Source organism: Drosophila takahashii, chromosome 3R (genome assembly GCF_030179915.1).
Source record: "Drosophila takahashii strain IR98-3 E-12201 chromosome 3R, DtakHiC1v2, whole genome shotgun sequence".
Lineage (NCBI taxonomy): Eukaryota > Metazoa > Arthropoda > Insecta > Diptera > Drosophilidae > Drosophila > Drosophila takahashii.
This window is the reverse complement of record NC_091681.1, coordinates 13,764,839-13,780,516: the sequence shown is the minus strand read 5'-3', so window position 1 is coordinate 13,780,516 and position 15,678 is coordinate 13,764,839. Positions and strand designations below refer to the sequence as shown.

The window sequence follows — 15,678 nt, the reverse complement described above, 5'->3', positions numbered from 1 at the left end:
AAAATATCGATATTTGTATCGCAATAATTTTTTCGGAGTTTGGTTTTTGTCTTCGCTGTTTTGGTCCAGTTAACATTGAGTGAAAGTTAACAGTGCGCAAGAACTGGAGTGGAAACAGATGCTAGTTTTTTTCAGTATGACCGCAGCCGGAGCCATTGCCTGTTTTAGGGATGTCAAAATATCAATATATCGATATTTATATCGCCATAACTTAAATTTATTTTTATCACAGACATCGGTGTTTGGTTTTTGTCTTCGCTGTTTTGGTCCAGTTAACATTGAGTGAAACCTCCACTGCAAATTTAACAGTTGAGAAAATACCAAATACCGAACTAGCACCGCGATTTTACTGATTACCGATAGATTTTCGATTTTAATTTATTTAAATATATCTTAATCCAATAAATAAAAATGCCTTGAAAAAATATAATAAAATTTGGAGGTTACATTTCTTATTTATTTAATTATACATACTGTATCTAGAAAAATTAAGAAAAACTAGTGTTTAGGTTGTCCCAATCAGTCCTTGCTGAATTCTATACAGTTCTAGTAGATTCTAATGGGAAAATCAAAATCACTGGCTATATTTACGCATTTGAACAAAGAATCAGAAAAAAAATGGTTTTCTTTATTTGCCAACTGAAAAAAGAAGCTTTGAGTTCATATTGTTGCCGGTTAAAGATATGTATTCGTACTGGTTAACAGAAAATTAAACAATAAAATATATTGACTTTCGGTCAGTCGTAAGAATTCAGCTTCTTGGATTCAATAAACTTGTTCTAACATCTTTTCAAGGGCTTATAAAATGATTTTAAAAAATTAAATAATATGAGCATATCTTCAAGTGTGACGCTTTTCTTGAGCTACACTTTCGATTTACGTCCGCCGTTGACTGTTCCTCGTAGGACCAATTGAGACAATGTTTACCTAGCCAACATTCCATAACTGAGCACTTGCATTCAATCACATACATCTATCTATTTTCAATAGTAATACAAAATAAGGAGGGGAGTATTCTTGCATGCTATCAACTGTGTTCTTACGGATACGGACATACAAATCTACACGTTTATGCTTATGCTTTAGGGTAATATGTATATATGTATATGGCTATTGCTACAGGTCCTCGTCCATGTGCTCTTGCTCAGACTTGTTAAGGTTCACGCTGCACGTGTTGTTGTTCTCGAAGAACTCCAGATCGTCATCGTAGTCGTCCAGCTCCTGGACAGTTCCTGGTGCCCCAGCCATGGGTGCAACAATTTGGGGCGCCACAATCTTGGGTCCCTGCATGGGGATCTGCAGCGGCGACGGCTGCCAGGGCACCAAGGCGGTGCAGGGACGTGGTATGGTCTTCATCAGCCACTCGGGTGGTATTACAGGTGGTGCGGAGCCGGGTCCCGATCCCGATGGCTTGAGGCCATCGCAGATCACAATCCGATTGGCGTTGCGCAGCTTCTGCTCCAGTTCCATGGCCGCCATTTGGTAGGCGGGATTGGGGTGGTGGGTCTTCCCGGTGCTCGTGGACGGTATGTCGTCCGTGGCCAGTCCGCCAGTGACGCTGGCCACGCTGTTGTTGTTGCTCCCGACGGCCGAGGCGGACACATTGATCTTGGGGTCCAGCGAGAGGCCGCTGAAGTGCTGGGTGATCCTCTCCTCGGTGATGAGCATTTTGGGCGGTCTGAAAAGGAGTGGGATTATCATTTTGCGATAGAGTTGTTATCCAGGGAATGTAGCCTACAGCACTGCGGTTGCCTGCTGCTCCGATTTCCGCTTGTGCTGCCACTTGACCAGGTCGTTCTCCGCCGCATTCCCAAAGCCGCTGCAGCTCCCGAATCCGAACTCCATTACTCCGCCCGGCGGCGGCGCATTGAAGGGGAAGGACTTCCGCTTGGTCTGGGGCTTCATCGCCAGTCTGTGGGCATCAGAGATTCGGCTCGGTGGGCGGAAGTTATGCAAAGGAATTGGGTAGGAATAGCGATGAATAGGTGGTTTTATTCTGCGACTTTTTGTTTTCCTTCTCACTGCAGAGTTGCCAGACAGCGGGGGCCAAAATATACCAAAATAGTTGCACCGTTGTACCGTTTTGCTGCTGAGCTTAAAAAGTGGTCGTTAGGTTTAAATTATAAACTTTTTAGGCTAATTACATTTTTTATTTTATATTGTATGTAATAAATCCTCGTTATTAGATTATGTTTTATAAGGTAAAATAAACTTTAAGAAATGCCAGTAATTTACAATGCACGAAATACAAAATAGTTGCCTAAAATGTTATGATTTTTGTTCATTAATTAAGAGCATAAACCTCTCACATTGTTGTAGTCTTCTTTTTTTTATACCATTAAAATCCCTCGACATTTGTAGCTTCCCTACCCTAGACATTTTCAATTTCGAAGTCAACTTCGAATCTTCTATAAGGCACTAAAAAATGCCTGGTTTTCGAGCATAAAAGGGGCAGCAGCCCGCCGGTTTCAAATATTTAAGTGCGACAAGTGCCAAAGCAAGTGCTACAATATAAATTCCTCAAAGAAAGAGTTGAAATAAAATTGCAAAACCGCAAAAGTGTATCAGTACAAAAGCTTAACGCTCTAATTAAAATATAAATAATATTCAGTTCATTAAACATTTTAAGTGATTACAAAAACCATTAAGTCTTCTTCAAAATGCGATTCACTAGGTGAGTTTTAAAGGAATTAACTAAAAAATTAAGAAATAATTGAATCAAAAATTAATTTAAAAACCAACCGTTGTTTTCTTATTAGTATTTTTACGTTTAAATATATTTTAAGTGATTTTTATACGCGTTTTATATTTAGTAGTTCAGTTAATATTTTTCGAGTAATACACCTACAAGGGGAATTTTAATCGTTTGGTGTCTAGGTATTTAGGCTTGGAATCAACATTTTCACAATAATTCAATTTGTTAATTAGAAAAGATACACTCAATTTTAAAGTAAAAATTCCACTCCTCATTGAAATGAGGGTGCAGAAGCATGCTAATGATTCAACGATCCCATTGGGCAGCCCACTCGCACTTTCCTCGGGTTATCTCTTTTCGAAAATAACATGTTTTTCAACCCAAAACGGGCGCAATCTTCGTCCGCGAACAACATTGTTAATGACGCCTGCATTGTTTTTCCTCCGGCTAAAAACAAAAATCGCCAGTTACCAGGCGATTGTGCATCGGTTCTATAACTTATGGCATAGGTAATGGGCGATCAGGGGGCTGCATCTAAAGGCTTATCAATGGGAGACGTTGGGAGGCCCCCTGGGGAGCAAATTGACGTCACCGGCGAACCGAATCTCATGTCATCTTTCAATCACCGAGTGCAGTAATCGGAAATCAGATTTCGTCATCCGTCGCGTCGGAGAAAAACAATCTCCTGGAAAATAACTCGTGTCGGAGATTGTAAAACAACAAATAATCCCAGCCTAAATCGCTAACCGATCATTCTTTTTATTTATTTAACTCAGATTGCATGATTAGTTGATTATACTTCAAAACGGAAAAACCTCTCAATATTTTTTAAAGAGTATTTTGAGTAATCTTCACAATTATTTTAAATTTGGTTCGAAATCTTTTAACGCTAAGTGTTTCCACGCGAAACAGCTGAAACTTCTAAGTCGCGCTCTCTCGCTCGCGCATTTCAGTGCGCTTGAGCGAAAAGCTTTTATCCAAAAAAAACGAAAAATCCGTGGGTTCGTAAACACGTGCGGGGGCCTATTAGGAGATCGGTTTTATACTACACAGTCCATTCGTATCCGGCAATCAGTGCAGTTCGAATTTTCCAGCAGGAAAATTGCCAGATAAAGAAAGTCACAAAAAGGTAAAGTGCCAGTGAAAATTCCTAAACTTAGAGCTGGAAAAATTCCGATTTCGTGACCCTTGAAAAATTTTTAATAGGCGTTCTGAAGACACGTTTGTTTCTAATCAAAATCAAGCCACGAAAACGAGTTTTCCTCGGTTACAAAAATATTGCTGAATATAGCGCAGATTTTACCGCCTGTCTATAAATAACTCAAGACCCAGACAGAAGCTTGGAAAGTCAGGACCCCGATTTGTTTATGTTTTCCCTGCTAATTATACCCGTTACTCGTAGAGTAAAAGGGTATACTAGATTCGTGCAAAAGTATGTAACAGCTAGAAGGAAGCGTTTCCGACCATATAAAGTATATATATTCTTGATCAGGGTCACTAGCCGAGTCGATCTAGCCATGTCCGTCTGTCCGTCTGTCTGTCTGTCTGTCTGTCTGTCTGTCTGTCTGTCTGTCTGTCCGTCTGTATGAACGCTGAGATCTCAGAAACTACAAAAGCTAGAAGGTTGAGATTTCCCACACATATTCTTTGGCTTCCTACGCAGCGCAAGTTTATTTTAGCCGAGCGCCACGCCCCCTCTAACGCCCACAATCGCCCACTAACGATTTTAAAATGGGTCCTGCGCCCACATCTTTAAAGATTTCCGAGAAGTAAAAATGCAATTTTGTTGTGTATATTTATACCTATCGAAATGTAGAAGACATTTTTCAAACCGGACCATTCATTAAAAAGTTATACGCAATCAAAAATTATATATCTATCTCCCTCGCACTCCCTTTAGCTGAGTTACGATTATTAGTCGGGACACCAACCAGACACAGCGTTCTCACTCCCTTTAGCTGAGTGACGGGTATTAGATAGTCGGGACAACAACCCGACTATAGCGTTCTCTCTTGTTTATTATCAAAATAAACAAAACTCATCGGCGACTGATAAGGTGCAAAAAGCACTGACACACACATACATCTATAGAATACCTTAGCATGGCAACAAGAGGAAGAGAACAACGCGAAGTGGAAGGGGTTAAGTTGTGGATTGATTTACCGCGTCGAAAAAAGTGCAACGGAATCGAAAATCTATATACAAATTGCAGCCTGGCAACAGATCGGCTGTTTTTCTGTGTGTGTGGGTCCAGTGGTAATGGAAATTGAAACACAATTTACCACAAGCTCCTCGTTTTTATCATTTTGCACAAGTGTTTTTAGATACATCTCAGTTGCGTTATAAAATTCCCTATAATGTTTCGACGTTCCCTAGGATCCATTGCGATCCTGGCTTCGCGAAATTATTCTGCCAAGTCATTCTACAGGTGCGTACGTTTATAAGAAAGTGAATCCGATTCGATTTGAAACGTGATATTAAAAAGAAAAAAATAAAAACAAAGCGTGTGCTAGAGATGCGTGCGTGATCAAACTTGCATTTTTCGGTTGCAAAAAAAAATCAACTTTGAATAAATTTTGAATTACAATATTGGCATAAGACTTGGAAAGTTTATGCCTTTCTTTCACTTATTCCTTTCTAACCATAAGAAACTGTATAATAATTATTTTAAGACATAAATTTAAGTCAAGCGTGAGGTGAAAAAATCGGACTCACGCACTCACCCCTATATTTCCTGAACAGCTGATCGGGGCGTTGCCACCTATCCCATTTCGTGTGCAACTCTGTAATCTCGGTTTTCATTTGTACCCTTGTGTGCGTTCGGTGTGTTGAATTGATAAATTTGAATTAATTACGTGGAATCGTACTTGCCGTGAAAAGCTGACCCGAAAGCTCGGCGCAGATAGCTTAAACCTGTTATCAGACAGCAAGCGTTTTGCTCGCGACCCGTGAGCGTTGTTACTTGTTTTCGCCCAGTGCTGCGCTCATTTTCGTTCCAGCAGTGGCGCACTAAAGTTCCCCGATTCGCTGCGCTGCCATTCTACACACTCGCCTATATGTATCAGTTAGCTGGAATATCTTTGAATGTATAGTGTGTAGCGTGTGATTTCGCTGTGTAAACAACACCCGCGGATCCAGAATACCGCCTATAGATCCATATAGTATAGCGGGCAATCGAAAAAAATCACACGGAGCGCCTGAAAAACCCGTGAGTCATCGCGACGTGGCCGCAGCAGATAATTTCCCGTCCGCCGCGACATCGGGGAAGTACCTAAAACGAATGGTCAGCCGAGGCAATCGGATCGGCGCAGCTCGTTTCGATCATTAGTGTTTCGCTCGGCGAAGGCAGCGGTTCAGTTTTGCTAAGACGCAATTAACCGGAAATATTGAACACAAAAGATTGAGTTAAACGGAATACACGAACATGAATCAGTACTACGACCTGGACAAGGGCAGGAATGTGCTGTTCATGAACGATGCCTCCAGCACGAGTGGCTACAGCAGCGGCAACTCCCCCAACTCCACCACCCAGTCCCTGTCGCCCGCCCACTCCCCCGAAACGGTGGCCATGCAAACGGATTTCGCCAACCTCAACTTGCCAGCGGGCGGCAACTCACCACAGCAACCGCCGCTGGCGAACTCACCATACCAGCATCAGCTGTTGACCAACGTAGGCGGCCTCTGCCAATTGGATGCCGCAAATTTGATAAATTCCGCTGGCGTGGGCCTTACAAATGCCACCAGTTTCGGGAACATGTACATGGATCATCAGTACTACGTGGCCCCGCCGGCTGCAGTGCCTCCGGCGCAGCAGTTTGGCTACCACCAGAACGGCCTGCCATCTGCCGGCGACAGCAAACACGTGCCGCAGCTGAGAATTGTGGAGCAGCCGGTGGAGAAGTTCCGGTTTCGCTACAAGAGCGAGATGCACGGCACCCATGGCTCCCTGAACGGCGCCAACTCGAAGCGGACGCCGAAAACCTTCCCCGAGGTCTGCCTCTACAACTACGACGGACCGGCCGTCATCCGGTGCAGCCTGTTCCAGACCAACCTGGACAGCCCCCACTCCCACCAGCTGGTCGTGCGCAAGGACGAGCGGGATGTGTGCGATCCGCACGACCTGCACGTGTCCAAGGATCGCGGCTATGTGGCCCAGTTCATCAACATGGGCATCATACACACCGCCAAGAAGTACATCTTCGAGGAGCTCTGCAAGAAGAAGCAGGATCGCATGGTCTTCCAGATGAACCGCCGCGAGCTGTCCACCAAGCAGCTCCAGGAGCTGCACCAGGAGACGGAGCGCGAGGCCAAGGACATGAACTTGAACCAGGTGGGTAAACTGAGGTTAAGCTGAGTTGCTTTCTCGAGTGAAGTGAATAGGTTTTCATTTATTATTCACATGTTTAATCGCTTTGGAGTGCTTTAAATGAATAATTATAGGTTTGCCGCTCTTTGAACTCTTGAGCTTGGCAGTCTATAAAATAGTTAAATGTTTTGGTTACATGACTAGCATGTACTTTTTATAAAATGTATCTATAATAGTGTTGGGTTGCTCATGAGCGAGTGAACAAAAAAGAGTTGCTCACTAAACTTAGTGTTCACTTGTTTATTTTGCTCACTTGCTCCTTTTTGTTCACTTGTTCAGTTTGGCTCTCTTATTTGATCTTTTTAGTTCACTTGTTCAGTTTGGCTCTCTTATTTGATATTTTTAGTTCACTTGCTCAGTTGCTCTCTTGCTGTTTTTGGCACAAAAAGTATTTTTTTTACTTTTAGGATGCATTTGCATACGGTTTTACAGTCAATGTTTTTTCAGAGCCAGTAAGAAAGTTAAGGAAGTTTAAGTTTAAAAGCAATTCACAACTCACATAAAAGCAACTCGCTTAGTTAGCTAAAATGAACCATCAACTAATTAAGGTGCTCCACTTTTAGGTGCGTCTCTGCTTCGAGGCCTTTAAGATCGAGGACAACGGCACTTGGGTTCCTTTGGCCCCGCCGGTCTACAGCAATGCGATCAACAATCGTAAGTCCGCCCAAACCGGAGAGCTGCGCATCGTCCGGCTGAGCAAGCCCACCGGCGGAGTGATGGGCAACGATGAGCTCATCCTGCTGGTGGAGAAGGTCAGCAAGAAGAACATCAAGGTGCGCTTCTTCGAGGAGGACGAGGATGGGGAGACCGTGTGGGAGGCGTACGCCAAGTTCCGGGAATCGGATGTCCACCATCAGTATGCTATTGTGTGCCAGACGCCCGCGTACAAGGACAAGGACGTGGATCGCGAGGTGAACGTGTCCATTGAGCTGATACGTCCCTCCGACGACGAGCGCTCCTTCCCGCCGCTGCCCTTCCGCTACAAGCCGCGCGACGCGATTGTGTCCAGGAAGCGCCGTCGCACCTGCTCCTCGGCCAACAGCAGCAGTTCGGGCAACGTGAGCTCAAATAACTCCCTGGATCTGCCCAAAACGCTGGGCATGGCGCAGGCACCGAACGGCCTGCCCAATCTATCGCAACACGATCAGACAATCAGTCAGGAGTTTGGACGCCAAATGCATCTGGACGATCTGATCAATTCCGAGAATTTCCGCAAGCTTATCGAGCACAACTCCACCGATCTGGAGAAGATCTGCCAGCTGGACATGGGCGAGTTGCAGAACGATGGCCACGGGCGCTCCGAAGTGGCCTCTAGCCGAAATCTCACCTCGAAGTACTTGAGTGCTATATTCAAGATCTTCGAGCAGGATCGTCGATCGCCGGCGGAGAATTCGCATCGTCGCGTGGAGGAGTTGTTCACGGATCACGCGGTGAAGAACGAAAACAACGATACGCTGCTGCACGAGGTGATTAGCTACAAGAAGGACAACCTCAAGTTGGCCATCAAGACGATACAGGTGATGAACTACTTCAAGCTCAGGGATCTGGCCAACAGTGCCTTGAATGCGGACGGCGACAGTGCGCTGCATGTGGCCTGCCAGCAGGATCGTGCGCACTACATACGCCCGCTTCTGGGCATGGGCTGCAGTCCGAATCAGCAGAATCATGCCGGGAATACCGCATTGCATTTGGCCGTCAAGGAGGAGCACCTGAACTGCGTGGAGAGCTTCCTCAACGGAATGCCCGCCGTACAGTTGGATCTCTCGCTGAAGAACGACGATGGTTTTACACCGCTGCACATGGCCATTCGGCAGAACAAGTACGATGTGGCCAAGAAGCTGATCAGCCACGACAGGAGTTCGGTGAGCGTGGCCAACACAATGGACGGCAACAATGCCCTGCACATGGCCGTGCTGGAGCAGAGTGTGGAGCTGCTGGTGCTGATCCTGGATGCCCAGAACCAGAACCTCACCGACATCCTGCAGGCGCGCAATGCAGCCGGCTATACGCCTCTGGAATTGGCCCGACACAAGGCCAACGAGCGGGTGGTGCAGCTGCTGGAGAAGGTGTATCCGGAGAAGGGGGAACTGGCCATGACCTGGATTCCGCGCAAAGTCAAGGAGGAGATTGATTCATCCTCCGACGAGAGCAGCGATGCCGGACTGCTGGAGATCAAGTCCGAGGAGATGGAAATCAAGACGGAGGATGAGGACTCCGTTGAGTTGGATTTGAGCAATGGTCGGCGAAGACGGGAAGAAGAATCCAGTGGAGACACCGAAATGGCGGTTGAGCCGCCGAACAAACTGCAGTTGCTGCTGAAAGATAAATCCCTATATGACCAGCTTTGTTTGCTTCTCAACAAACCACTGGGAAATGGTCCGGATGGCCAACCAAAGTGGAAGCATCTGGCCGGAAAATCCAATCTAGAGCAGTTCGCCTTTATGTGGCTGGGTGCCGACGACCTGTTGGATCACATCAAGGATAATGGCGCCAGTGTGGATTGTACTATATTCACGCGCGCCCTGCAGACAATCGATCCCCAGGCGTTCGCCCTGCTGGAACAAGAATTACGTTAGGCTTTAGGTTAATTCTCCCCTTGTACACCCCATCCCCTCTCAGAAAAGATGAAACTTGATTTTGTATTGAACATGTTGATCAATAAAGTACCTTAGTTTTATAACTACTTATCTTAAAAATCGCGACTTTTACAGAATACCAAATTTATGGGAATAGAAAAGGTGCTCTAGGTTTCCTGGAAAAGTATTGTAAATATTGATATCTAATACATGTGCTATATTTATCGTAGATTTTCCATTGAATTTGAAAATTATAATAGTTCTGAGAGCAATGTAAAATTGTTTCCTTGAACAACAACCATAACCGTATTGCCCTGTATGAGATCATGAGTAAAAATTCTTTTCTCCACCGATAGTGGAGAATAGCGCACTCATAAAAAGTACATTTCGAGAACGGGGAATCACAAGGAATATTTTGCACAGTCGCCGCACTGCGCCTATTTACCAAGTGGGTGAATCACACGATACATATAGGCGACCAAGTGTGCGATCTGGGGGAATTACTGCAGCGCGACCGCATTGACAGGCGGGGATTTCACCACCGGGCCTTATCATTTGGCGACATTCCCGGTTTATGACCTTGCTTACGACTATGTATGCAGAATATTACTACATTTTGGCTAAATAATATTTTAGAGAATAGTTAACTTACAATAAATATTATTACAATTTTAATTAAATTGAATACCCTTAAATAGTAATTAAATAGTAACTTTTAAATATTTTATGGGAATCAATAAACAAGAGAGAACGCAATAGTAGAGTACTTCGACTATCAGATACTCAGATAAAGTGAGTGCGAGGGAGATGAAGATATGCAATCGTCAAAGCTACTGGCTCCATCTAGCGGCCATTTAATATACAAACATTAGTTACTTTTTAAGATTTTTATGGGAATAGGTAAAGCAATAATCAAGAAGAGAATGCAATAGTCGAGTTATTTGACAATCAGATACTCAGCTAAATGGAGTGCGAGGAAGATGGAGATAGGCACCCGTAAAAGCTTCTGGCTCCATCTAGCGGTCATTTAAATTTAAAAAAATTAGCTATTTAAAAAAATCAAATTATTTAAGTTTAATCTTAAAAATAATACAAATAATAATAAAAATAAAATAATTATAATATACCTGCATATAAAATAAATATAAAAAATATAAAAATTTCCCGATTGCAGCAACATGGCTCAAATCATCGACGGCAAGGGTATTGCCCAGGAGATCCGATCGCAGTTGGGACAGGAGCTGAAGGAGTTCGTGGCCGCCGGGTATCCGGTGCCCCATCTCACGGCCGTGATTGTGGGCGAGGATCCGGCCAGCGAGAAGTATGTGGCCAACAAGATGGTCGCCTGCCGGGAGGTGGGAATCTCCAGCGAGACAAAGCGGCTGCCCGCCTCCACGACACAAGAGGAGCTCCTCCAGGTGATCGCCGATCTGAACAGGGATAAGCGGGTGACCGGAGTGCTGGTGCAGCTGCCAGTTCCGGAACACATAAACGAGCGCACCATCTGCAATGCCGTGGACGTGGACAAGGATGTGGATGGCTTCAATGAGCTGAATATCGGCCGCTTGGCTTTGGACATGGATGGCATTGTTCCGGCCACGCCCCTCGGAGTCAAGCGGCTGCTGGAGCATCTGAATATCGAGACCCATGGCCGCAATGCCGTGGTGGTGGGTCGATCCAAGAACGTCAGCCTGCCCATGGCCATCCTCCTGCACGCGGATGGAAAGTATGCCACCAAGGCACTGGACGCCACGGTGACCATCTGCCACAGGTACACGCCGCCCAAGGAGCTGGCCCGCCATTGCCGGCAGGCGGACATAATCGTGGTGGCCGTGGGCAAGCCGGGACTGATTACCAAGGACATGGTGAAGCCAGGAGCCTGTGTCATCGACGTGGGCATCAATCGCATCAAGGACGAGAAGACGGGCAAGTTTAAGCTTGTAGGGGATGTGGATTTCGAGGGTAAGTATTAGTAAGTAATAGACTCCTGCATGAATCATTCAATTTTTGTTTTATCATAGTATGCCATGAAATTTCTGATTTGTTTAATTCAATTCTATGGGAAATAAATTGAATGCTTTTCTAATTTATTTCGAATTGAATGAATGAATTTTCCAGATTTTTTTTAGCTTTCTTTTGAGAAGAAAAAGTGGAAAAATTTTTAACAAATCAATGTTAAATGCTTAGAGAATAAAATTCATGCAGATTTAATCACATATTTATGACCGTTTCTTCTTTTAAAGAAATTGTCGTTTGAATTATTTCGGAATTCAAGCCATTCACTCAATTAATTCTATTAAACTACAAATTCAAATTCATTCAATTCTACAAAACTCAAAATTATAATTAATTCATTCATATAAAACAAAAAATTCAAAATAATACATTGAATCCATTCATGCAGGGCTATAGTAAGTAGCCTAATCCTTTTAGTTATCTTTTCCTAATCCTCTCTTTATTTTCCTCAGAAGTTCGCGAGGTCGCCGGCCACATCACTCCGGTTCCCGGCGGAGTTGGTCCCATGACGGTGGCCATGCTGATGCACAACACTTTAAAGGCGGCCAAGAAGCAGTTGTGCGACCAACAGTCCTCCTGAACTCCTGTCACCGAGTAGTCCGCGCTTCGCTGGCCGAGAAATAGTATTTTTTATTTAATCCCCTAACCCATAACCTAAAGTAGAGAGTAGAGTTACTGACCAACCGCTAACATGACGATTGTAAACTACACAAACTTATTTTGCAATATAAACAGAGATAATGGAATCTAAACCTTATCGTGCTGAATATGAATTCTGAAATAGGGAAATTTTCTCTTTGTCAAAAGAGCTTAAGTATCTTCGATTGCAGCCAAATAATTCTCAATTATGTTAACCTCGCGGTTGCATAACGGAAACATAATGGCTTGTAACTTTTTATTATCACTAAAAATACAAATTACTTGATTTCTGATCCGTTTGTTTTATAGTTTACATTGTACAAGTCGAACAACAAACTTTTTAGCTTAACCACTAACTGCCCGCGGGCCTATTTGCACCATCGCAGACTTCTACGGCTTCTACTGCGGCTGCCAAAAGCGAGAGAGCGCCCTGGACAGGGTATTATAGTGGGGAACTTGGACTTCGCTTGGGCGTGAATTTAACTTTGCGTTGTTCAATGCAAGGTTACAGATTGTATATAATATTGGTAACTAATCCGGAGTGGTTTTGGGAACTGTGCAGGTGTCATCATTGCATTAAAGATTCTTCAGCAGAACGATCAAAGGGTGCGATTAGGGCTAAAACCGCAGATCAGGCTTGTATTTGGCCATATATCTGAAAATTTAGCAATACAAAAATTAATTTGGAGAATATAATATATATTTTGGTATAACTAAAGCCTAAAGACACAAAAAATTTAAAAAAAGAAAAATTTTAAGAAACCCACAACAGCTCGAATTTTATGAACTGATATTCATGTGGAAGCTACACTTACTTGTCCAAGGTTTCCCAGAATTTGCTGAGCACGGCCCGATCCAGATGCCGCTTGTTTTGCGAGAGTCGCAGAAGTGTCACCGACCAGCGCTCCACATTGGAGTCCAATTTCAGCTCGCTAAAGCACAAGTGAAAGGCGCAAACTGCAATGGAGGATGCAATAAAACTTAATAAATAAAATTATAAATAGAACTAAAGATTTGACTTACTCTTTGAGAATATCTCGACGGGATTGCCGTCCCAGGGCCAGCCCTTGAACTGCCACTGTGGCCCCATAACGAAGACGGCCACCACCCGCTGCCAATCCTGCTGCGAGAGCTTGATGGGATTGTCTATCACCCGGTAAGACACAGTCTGATTGTTCCGTTTTCGCTATGGATTAATAAAAGACCAAATTAATTAGTATGGATTTCTCTTTGAATTTAAATCCGCTTGTAATAATGCCATTTGTTTTCATAGCTTTATATGAAATCAAATACAGAAGAACAGCTGCTAGTAGAGCCCTGCGTGAATCATTCAATTTTTGTTTTATAGAAATTTATGTTTTTTTTAATTCAATTCTATGTGAAATAAATTGAATGTTTTTCTAATTCATTTCGAATTGAATGAATGAATAATTTTTATGAATTTTTTGAATTTGTTAGATTTTTTTATGCCTTCTTTTAACAAATCAATTTTAACTGCTTAGAAAATAAAATTTAGGTAGATTTAATCACAAAATGATAACACTTTCTTCTTCAAAAGAAATTGTCGTTTACATTATTTCGGAATTCATGTCATTCAATTCTGTTAAACTCAAAATTCAAATTCCTGCAATTCTATTAAACCCAAAAATTCAAATTAATTCATTCATATAAAACAAAAAATTCAAAAAATTCATTGAATCCATTCATGCAGGGCTCTAGCTGCTAGTCACTTGAATTCGCACCTGTAGCAGCACTTCGCTGTCGCGCTGGCAGCCCTGCAGCTTCTTCTCGGCGGTGGACATGAAGCGCAGCTCCTGCAGGACGTCCTTCACGTTGAGCATGGTGATGAGGCTTGTGTTGGCAGACGGTATGATGATGATGGGGGTGCGCGAGGGTCGCTTCGAGGGTCCGTTGGCGGGCAGTTGCCGGGCCTGGGCCGTGGGCAGCAGCTCCTTGGGCCGACCGGCGGTCGGTGCTCCGGGCATTCCGCCACCCGGTGCCCCCGGCAGACTGTTCGCCTGCGCCTTGCGCTGCGCCAGCGAGCCCTCCGTCACCGATTTCAGCGACATGCCGTGGTACGTGCCCAGCGTGTCGATCTTGAAGCCCTCGGTCTCCTCCTTCTGCCGATTGAATCGCTCCTGATCGTAACGATTGTACTGCGAGAGCTGCGGCTGCGGCTTGGCTATGCGCGCCGGCTCCGGCATCTTGATGGGATTGGGCGCCTGCGGCCGGTTGCGTCCCTCCTCGCGCGCCTTGATGCCCTGCAGCATGGCGAAGATGTTCTTGGCGAAGATCTTGCCGGTGCTCTGCAGTATCGAGGTTCGCGTGCGCCACTGCCGCTCGCGGCTGATGATGTCCTTGGTGGAGTCCACGTCGTAGTCGAGGATGGCGCGCAGGTCGGTGCCCATGGTCTCGTCATTGTCCGTCCGCTTGATGGTCGTTCGCTTGTTGGCCAGACGCTTGGCCTTGATGGCCGCGATCTTCTCCACGGACATCGTCTCGGACAGCGACTTGATGTTGTCCATGTTTACGGCGGTCTCCTTCTGGTTGACATCCCACCGGGCGGCCAGCTGCTCGCGCACCTTCTGCACCTGGGTCTCCTCGAAGCGGGCCTTCTTGGCGGCCACCTCCACGCTGGAGGGTTCGCCCTCGGCTGCCCGCTTCACCTGGGTGGGAATCTCCAGCGGGGCGCTCTTGTCGATGCTGGCGCACGTGGGCGTCTCGCCATTGAGGTAGGCCAGCAGCTCCTTGCGATCCGGCCGGTTCACGGCGGGTATGTCCTCGGCGGCGCACTGCCGCACGTACACCGAGTGCTGCAGCATCACATTCTTGAGCAGGTACAGCAGGCACTCCAGCGTGTAGTACTCACGTGGAGCGCCCTTCTTGCCGGAGCTGTGGGGCGGAAAAACAGGTGGGTACTCCTCTGGGTAATCTCACGGGGATCCCTGTCCCTATACTCACCCATATTTGAGATAGTTGGTCTTCACGCTCTTCGGCCAGGAGAACTCGCCGAAGATGATCTGGCTGTCGCGCTCGACAATCTCCTTTTTGTTTATGTTGTACTGCCGCAGCAGACTGAGCGGATCCGCCATCTTCCCGCCGGCTGTCTCGGTCTCCTTGGGCGGCGCTAGTGGGTTGTGGGTGGGGCGCTGATCGGCCCGCGGCTGCTGCGCACTTTGATACCCGCGAAAGCAAAATAAACACGCTCGATTCTCGCTTTTTATGGCATATTTTTCGCGTACTTTTTTTTGGCAGAGGTTGCGTGGAGTGTGACCGTCGGCGGGGTGAAAGGAAATACCACAGATTCACGGCAAAAACATCGCTGGTCGTGTGGTATATATCGGCGTGGGCGGTATTTCAGCCTGAAAGAACTATCGCCTGAAGTC

At 45.3% G+C, this 15,678-nt stretch overlaps 4 protein-coding genes across 6 annotated transcripts; 2 read left to right on the top strand and 2 right to left on the bottom strand.

The window, feature by feature from the left end:
* Positions 1-953: 953 nt before the first annotated feature.
* On the bottom strand, positions 954-2,062 carry Mst85C. The gene is made up of 2 exons (XM_017144782.3): positions 1,739-2,062; positions 954-1,678 (listed from the first exon to the last, which is right to left on the bottom strand). The coding sequence occupies exons 1-2, from the start codon at positions 1,903-1,905 to the stop codon at positions 1,117-1,119; spliced, it is 729 nt and encodes a 242-aa protein (XP_017000271.2). The 5' UTR covers positions 1,906-2,062; the 3' UTR covers positions 954-1,116.
* Positions 2,063-2,478: 416 nt separating this feature from the next.
* Positions 2,479-12,405, top strand: Nmdmc (NAD-dependent methylenetetrahydrofolate dehydrogenase). 3 transcript variants are annotated; one of them, XM_017144780.3, is made up of 3 exons: positions 2,479-2,674; positions 10,812-11,599; positions 12,106-12,405. In XM_017144780.3, exons 1-3 carry the CDS (start codon positions 2,661-2,663, stop codon positions 12,231-12,233), a joined length of 930 nt encoding a protein of 309 aa, XP_017000269.2. In that variant the 5' UTR covers positions 2,479-2,660; the 3' UTR covers positions 12,234-12,405. The 3 variants fall into 3 exon arrangements, with proteins under 3 accessions (XP_017000269.2, XP_070073661.1, XP_017000268.2); XM_070217560.1 differs by lacking the exon at positions 2,479-2,674 and adding an exon at positions 3,670-3,824; XM_017144779.3 differs by lacking the exon at positions 2,479-2,674 and adding an exon at positions 4,834-5,123.
* On the top strand, positions 5,503-9,757 carry Rel (nuclear factor NF-kappa-B family member relish). The gene is made up of 2 exons (XM_017144777.3): positions 5,503-7,025; positions 7,625-9,757. Exons 1-2 carry the CDS (start codon positions 6,120-6,122, stop codon positions 9,635-9,637), a joined length of 2,919 nt encoding a protein of 972 aa, XP_017000266.2. The 5' UTR covers positions 5,503-6,119; the 3' UTR covers positions 9,638-9,757.
* A 63-nt stretch (positions 12,406-12,468) lies between the features above and the next one.
* On the bottom strand, positions 12,469-15,573 carry hyx (cell division cycle 73 hyrax). Its single transcript, XM_017144778.3, has 5 exons — positions 15,254-15,573; positions 14,035-15,184; positions 13,316-13,478; positions 13,108-13,249; positions 12,469-12,947 (listed from the first exon to the last, which is right to left on the bottom strand). The coding sequence occupies exons 1-5, from the start codon at positions 15,382-15,384 to the stop codon at positions 12,911-12,913; spliced, it is 1,623 nt and encodes a 540-aa protein (XP_017000267.1). The 5' UTR covers positions 15,385-15,573; the 3' UTR covers positions 12,469-12,910.
* Positions 15,574-15,678: the final 105 nt, after the last annotated feature.

Bases quoted from the DNA above. Each gene is read 5' to 3' on its own strand.
- Rel (XM_017144777.3), top strand. From the start codon at position 6,120: ATGAATCAGTACTACGACCTGGACAAGGGCAGGAATGTGCTGTTCATG. The intron at 7,026-7,624 runs GTGGGTAAACTG...CTCCACTTTTAG, and splicing joins AGGACATGAACTTGAACCAG to GTGCGTCTCTGCTTCGAGGC.
- hyx (XM_017144778.3), bottom strand. From the start codon at position 15,384: ATGGCGGATCCGCTCAGTCTGCTGCGGCAGTACAACATAAACAAAAAG. The intron at 15,185-15,253 runs GTGAGTATAGGG...TCCGCCCCACAG, and splicing joins ACCAACTATCTCAAATATGG to CTCCGGCAAGAAGGGCGCTC. The intron at 13,479-14,034 runs GTGCGAATTCAA...ATTAATCCATAG, and splicing joins ACAGCGAAGTGCTGCTACAG to CGAAAACGGAACAATCAGAC.
- Mst85C (XM_017144782.3), bottom strand. From the start codon at position 1,905: ATGAAGCCCCAGACCAAGCGGAAGTCCTTCCCCTTCAATGCGCCGCCG. The intron at 1,679-1,738 runs GTAGGCTACATT...ACTCCTTTTCAG, and splicing joins CAGCAGGCAACCGCAGTGCT to ACCGCCCAAAATGCTCATCA.
- Nmdmc (XM_017144779.3), top strand. From the start codon at position 5,053: ATGTTTCGACGTTCCCTAGGATCCATTGCGATCCTGGCTTCGCGAAAT. The intron at 5,124-10,811 runs GTGCGTACGTTT...TCCCGATTGCAG, and splicing joins TCTGCCAAGTCATTCTACAG to CAACATGGCTCAAATCATCG. The intron at 11,600-12,105 runs GTAAGTATTAGT...TATTTTCCTCAG, and splicing joins AGGGGATGTGGATTTCGAGG to AAGTTCGCGAGGTCGCCGGC.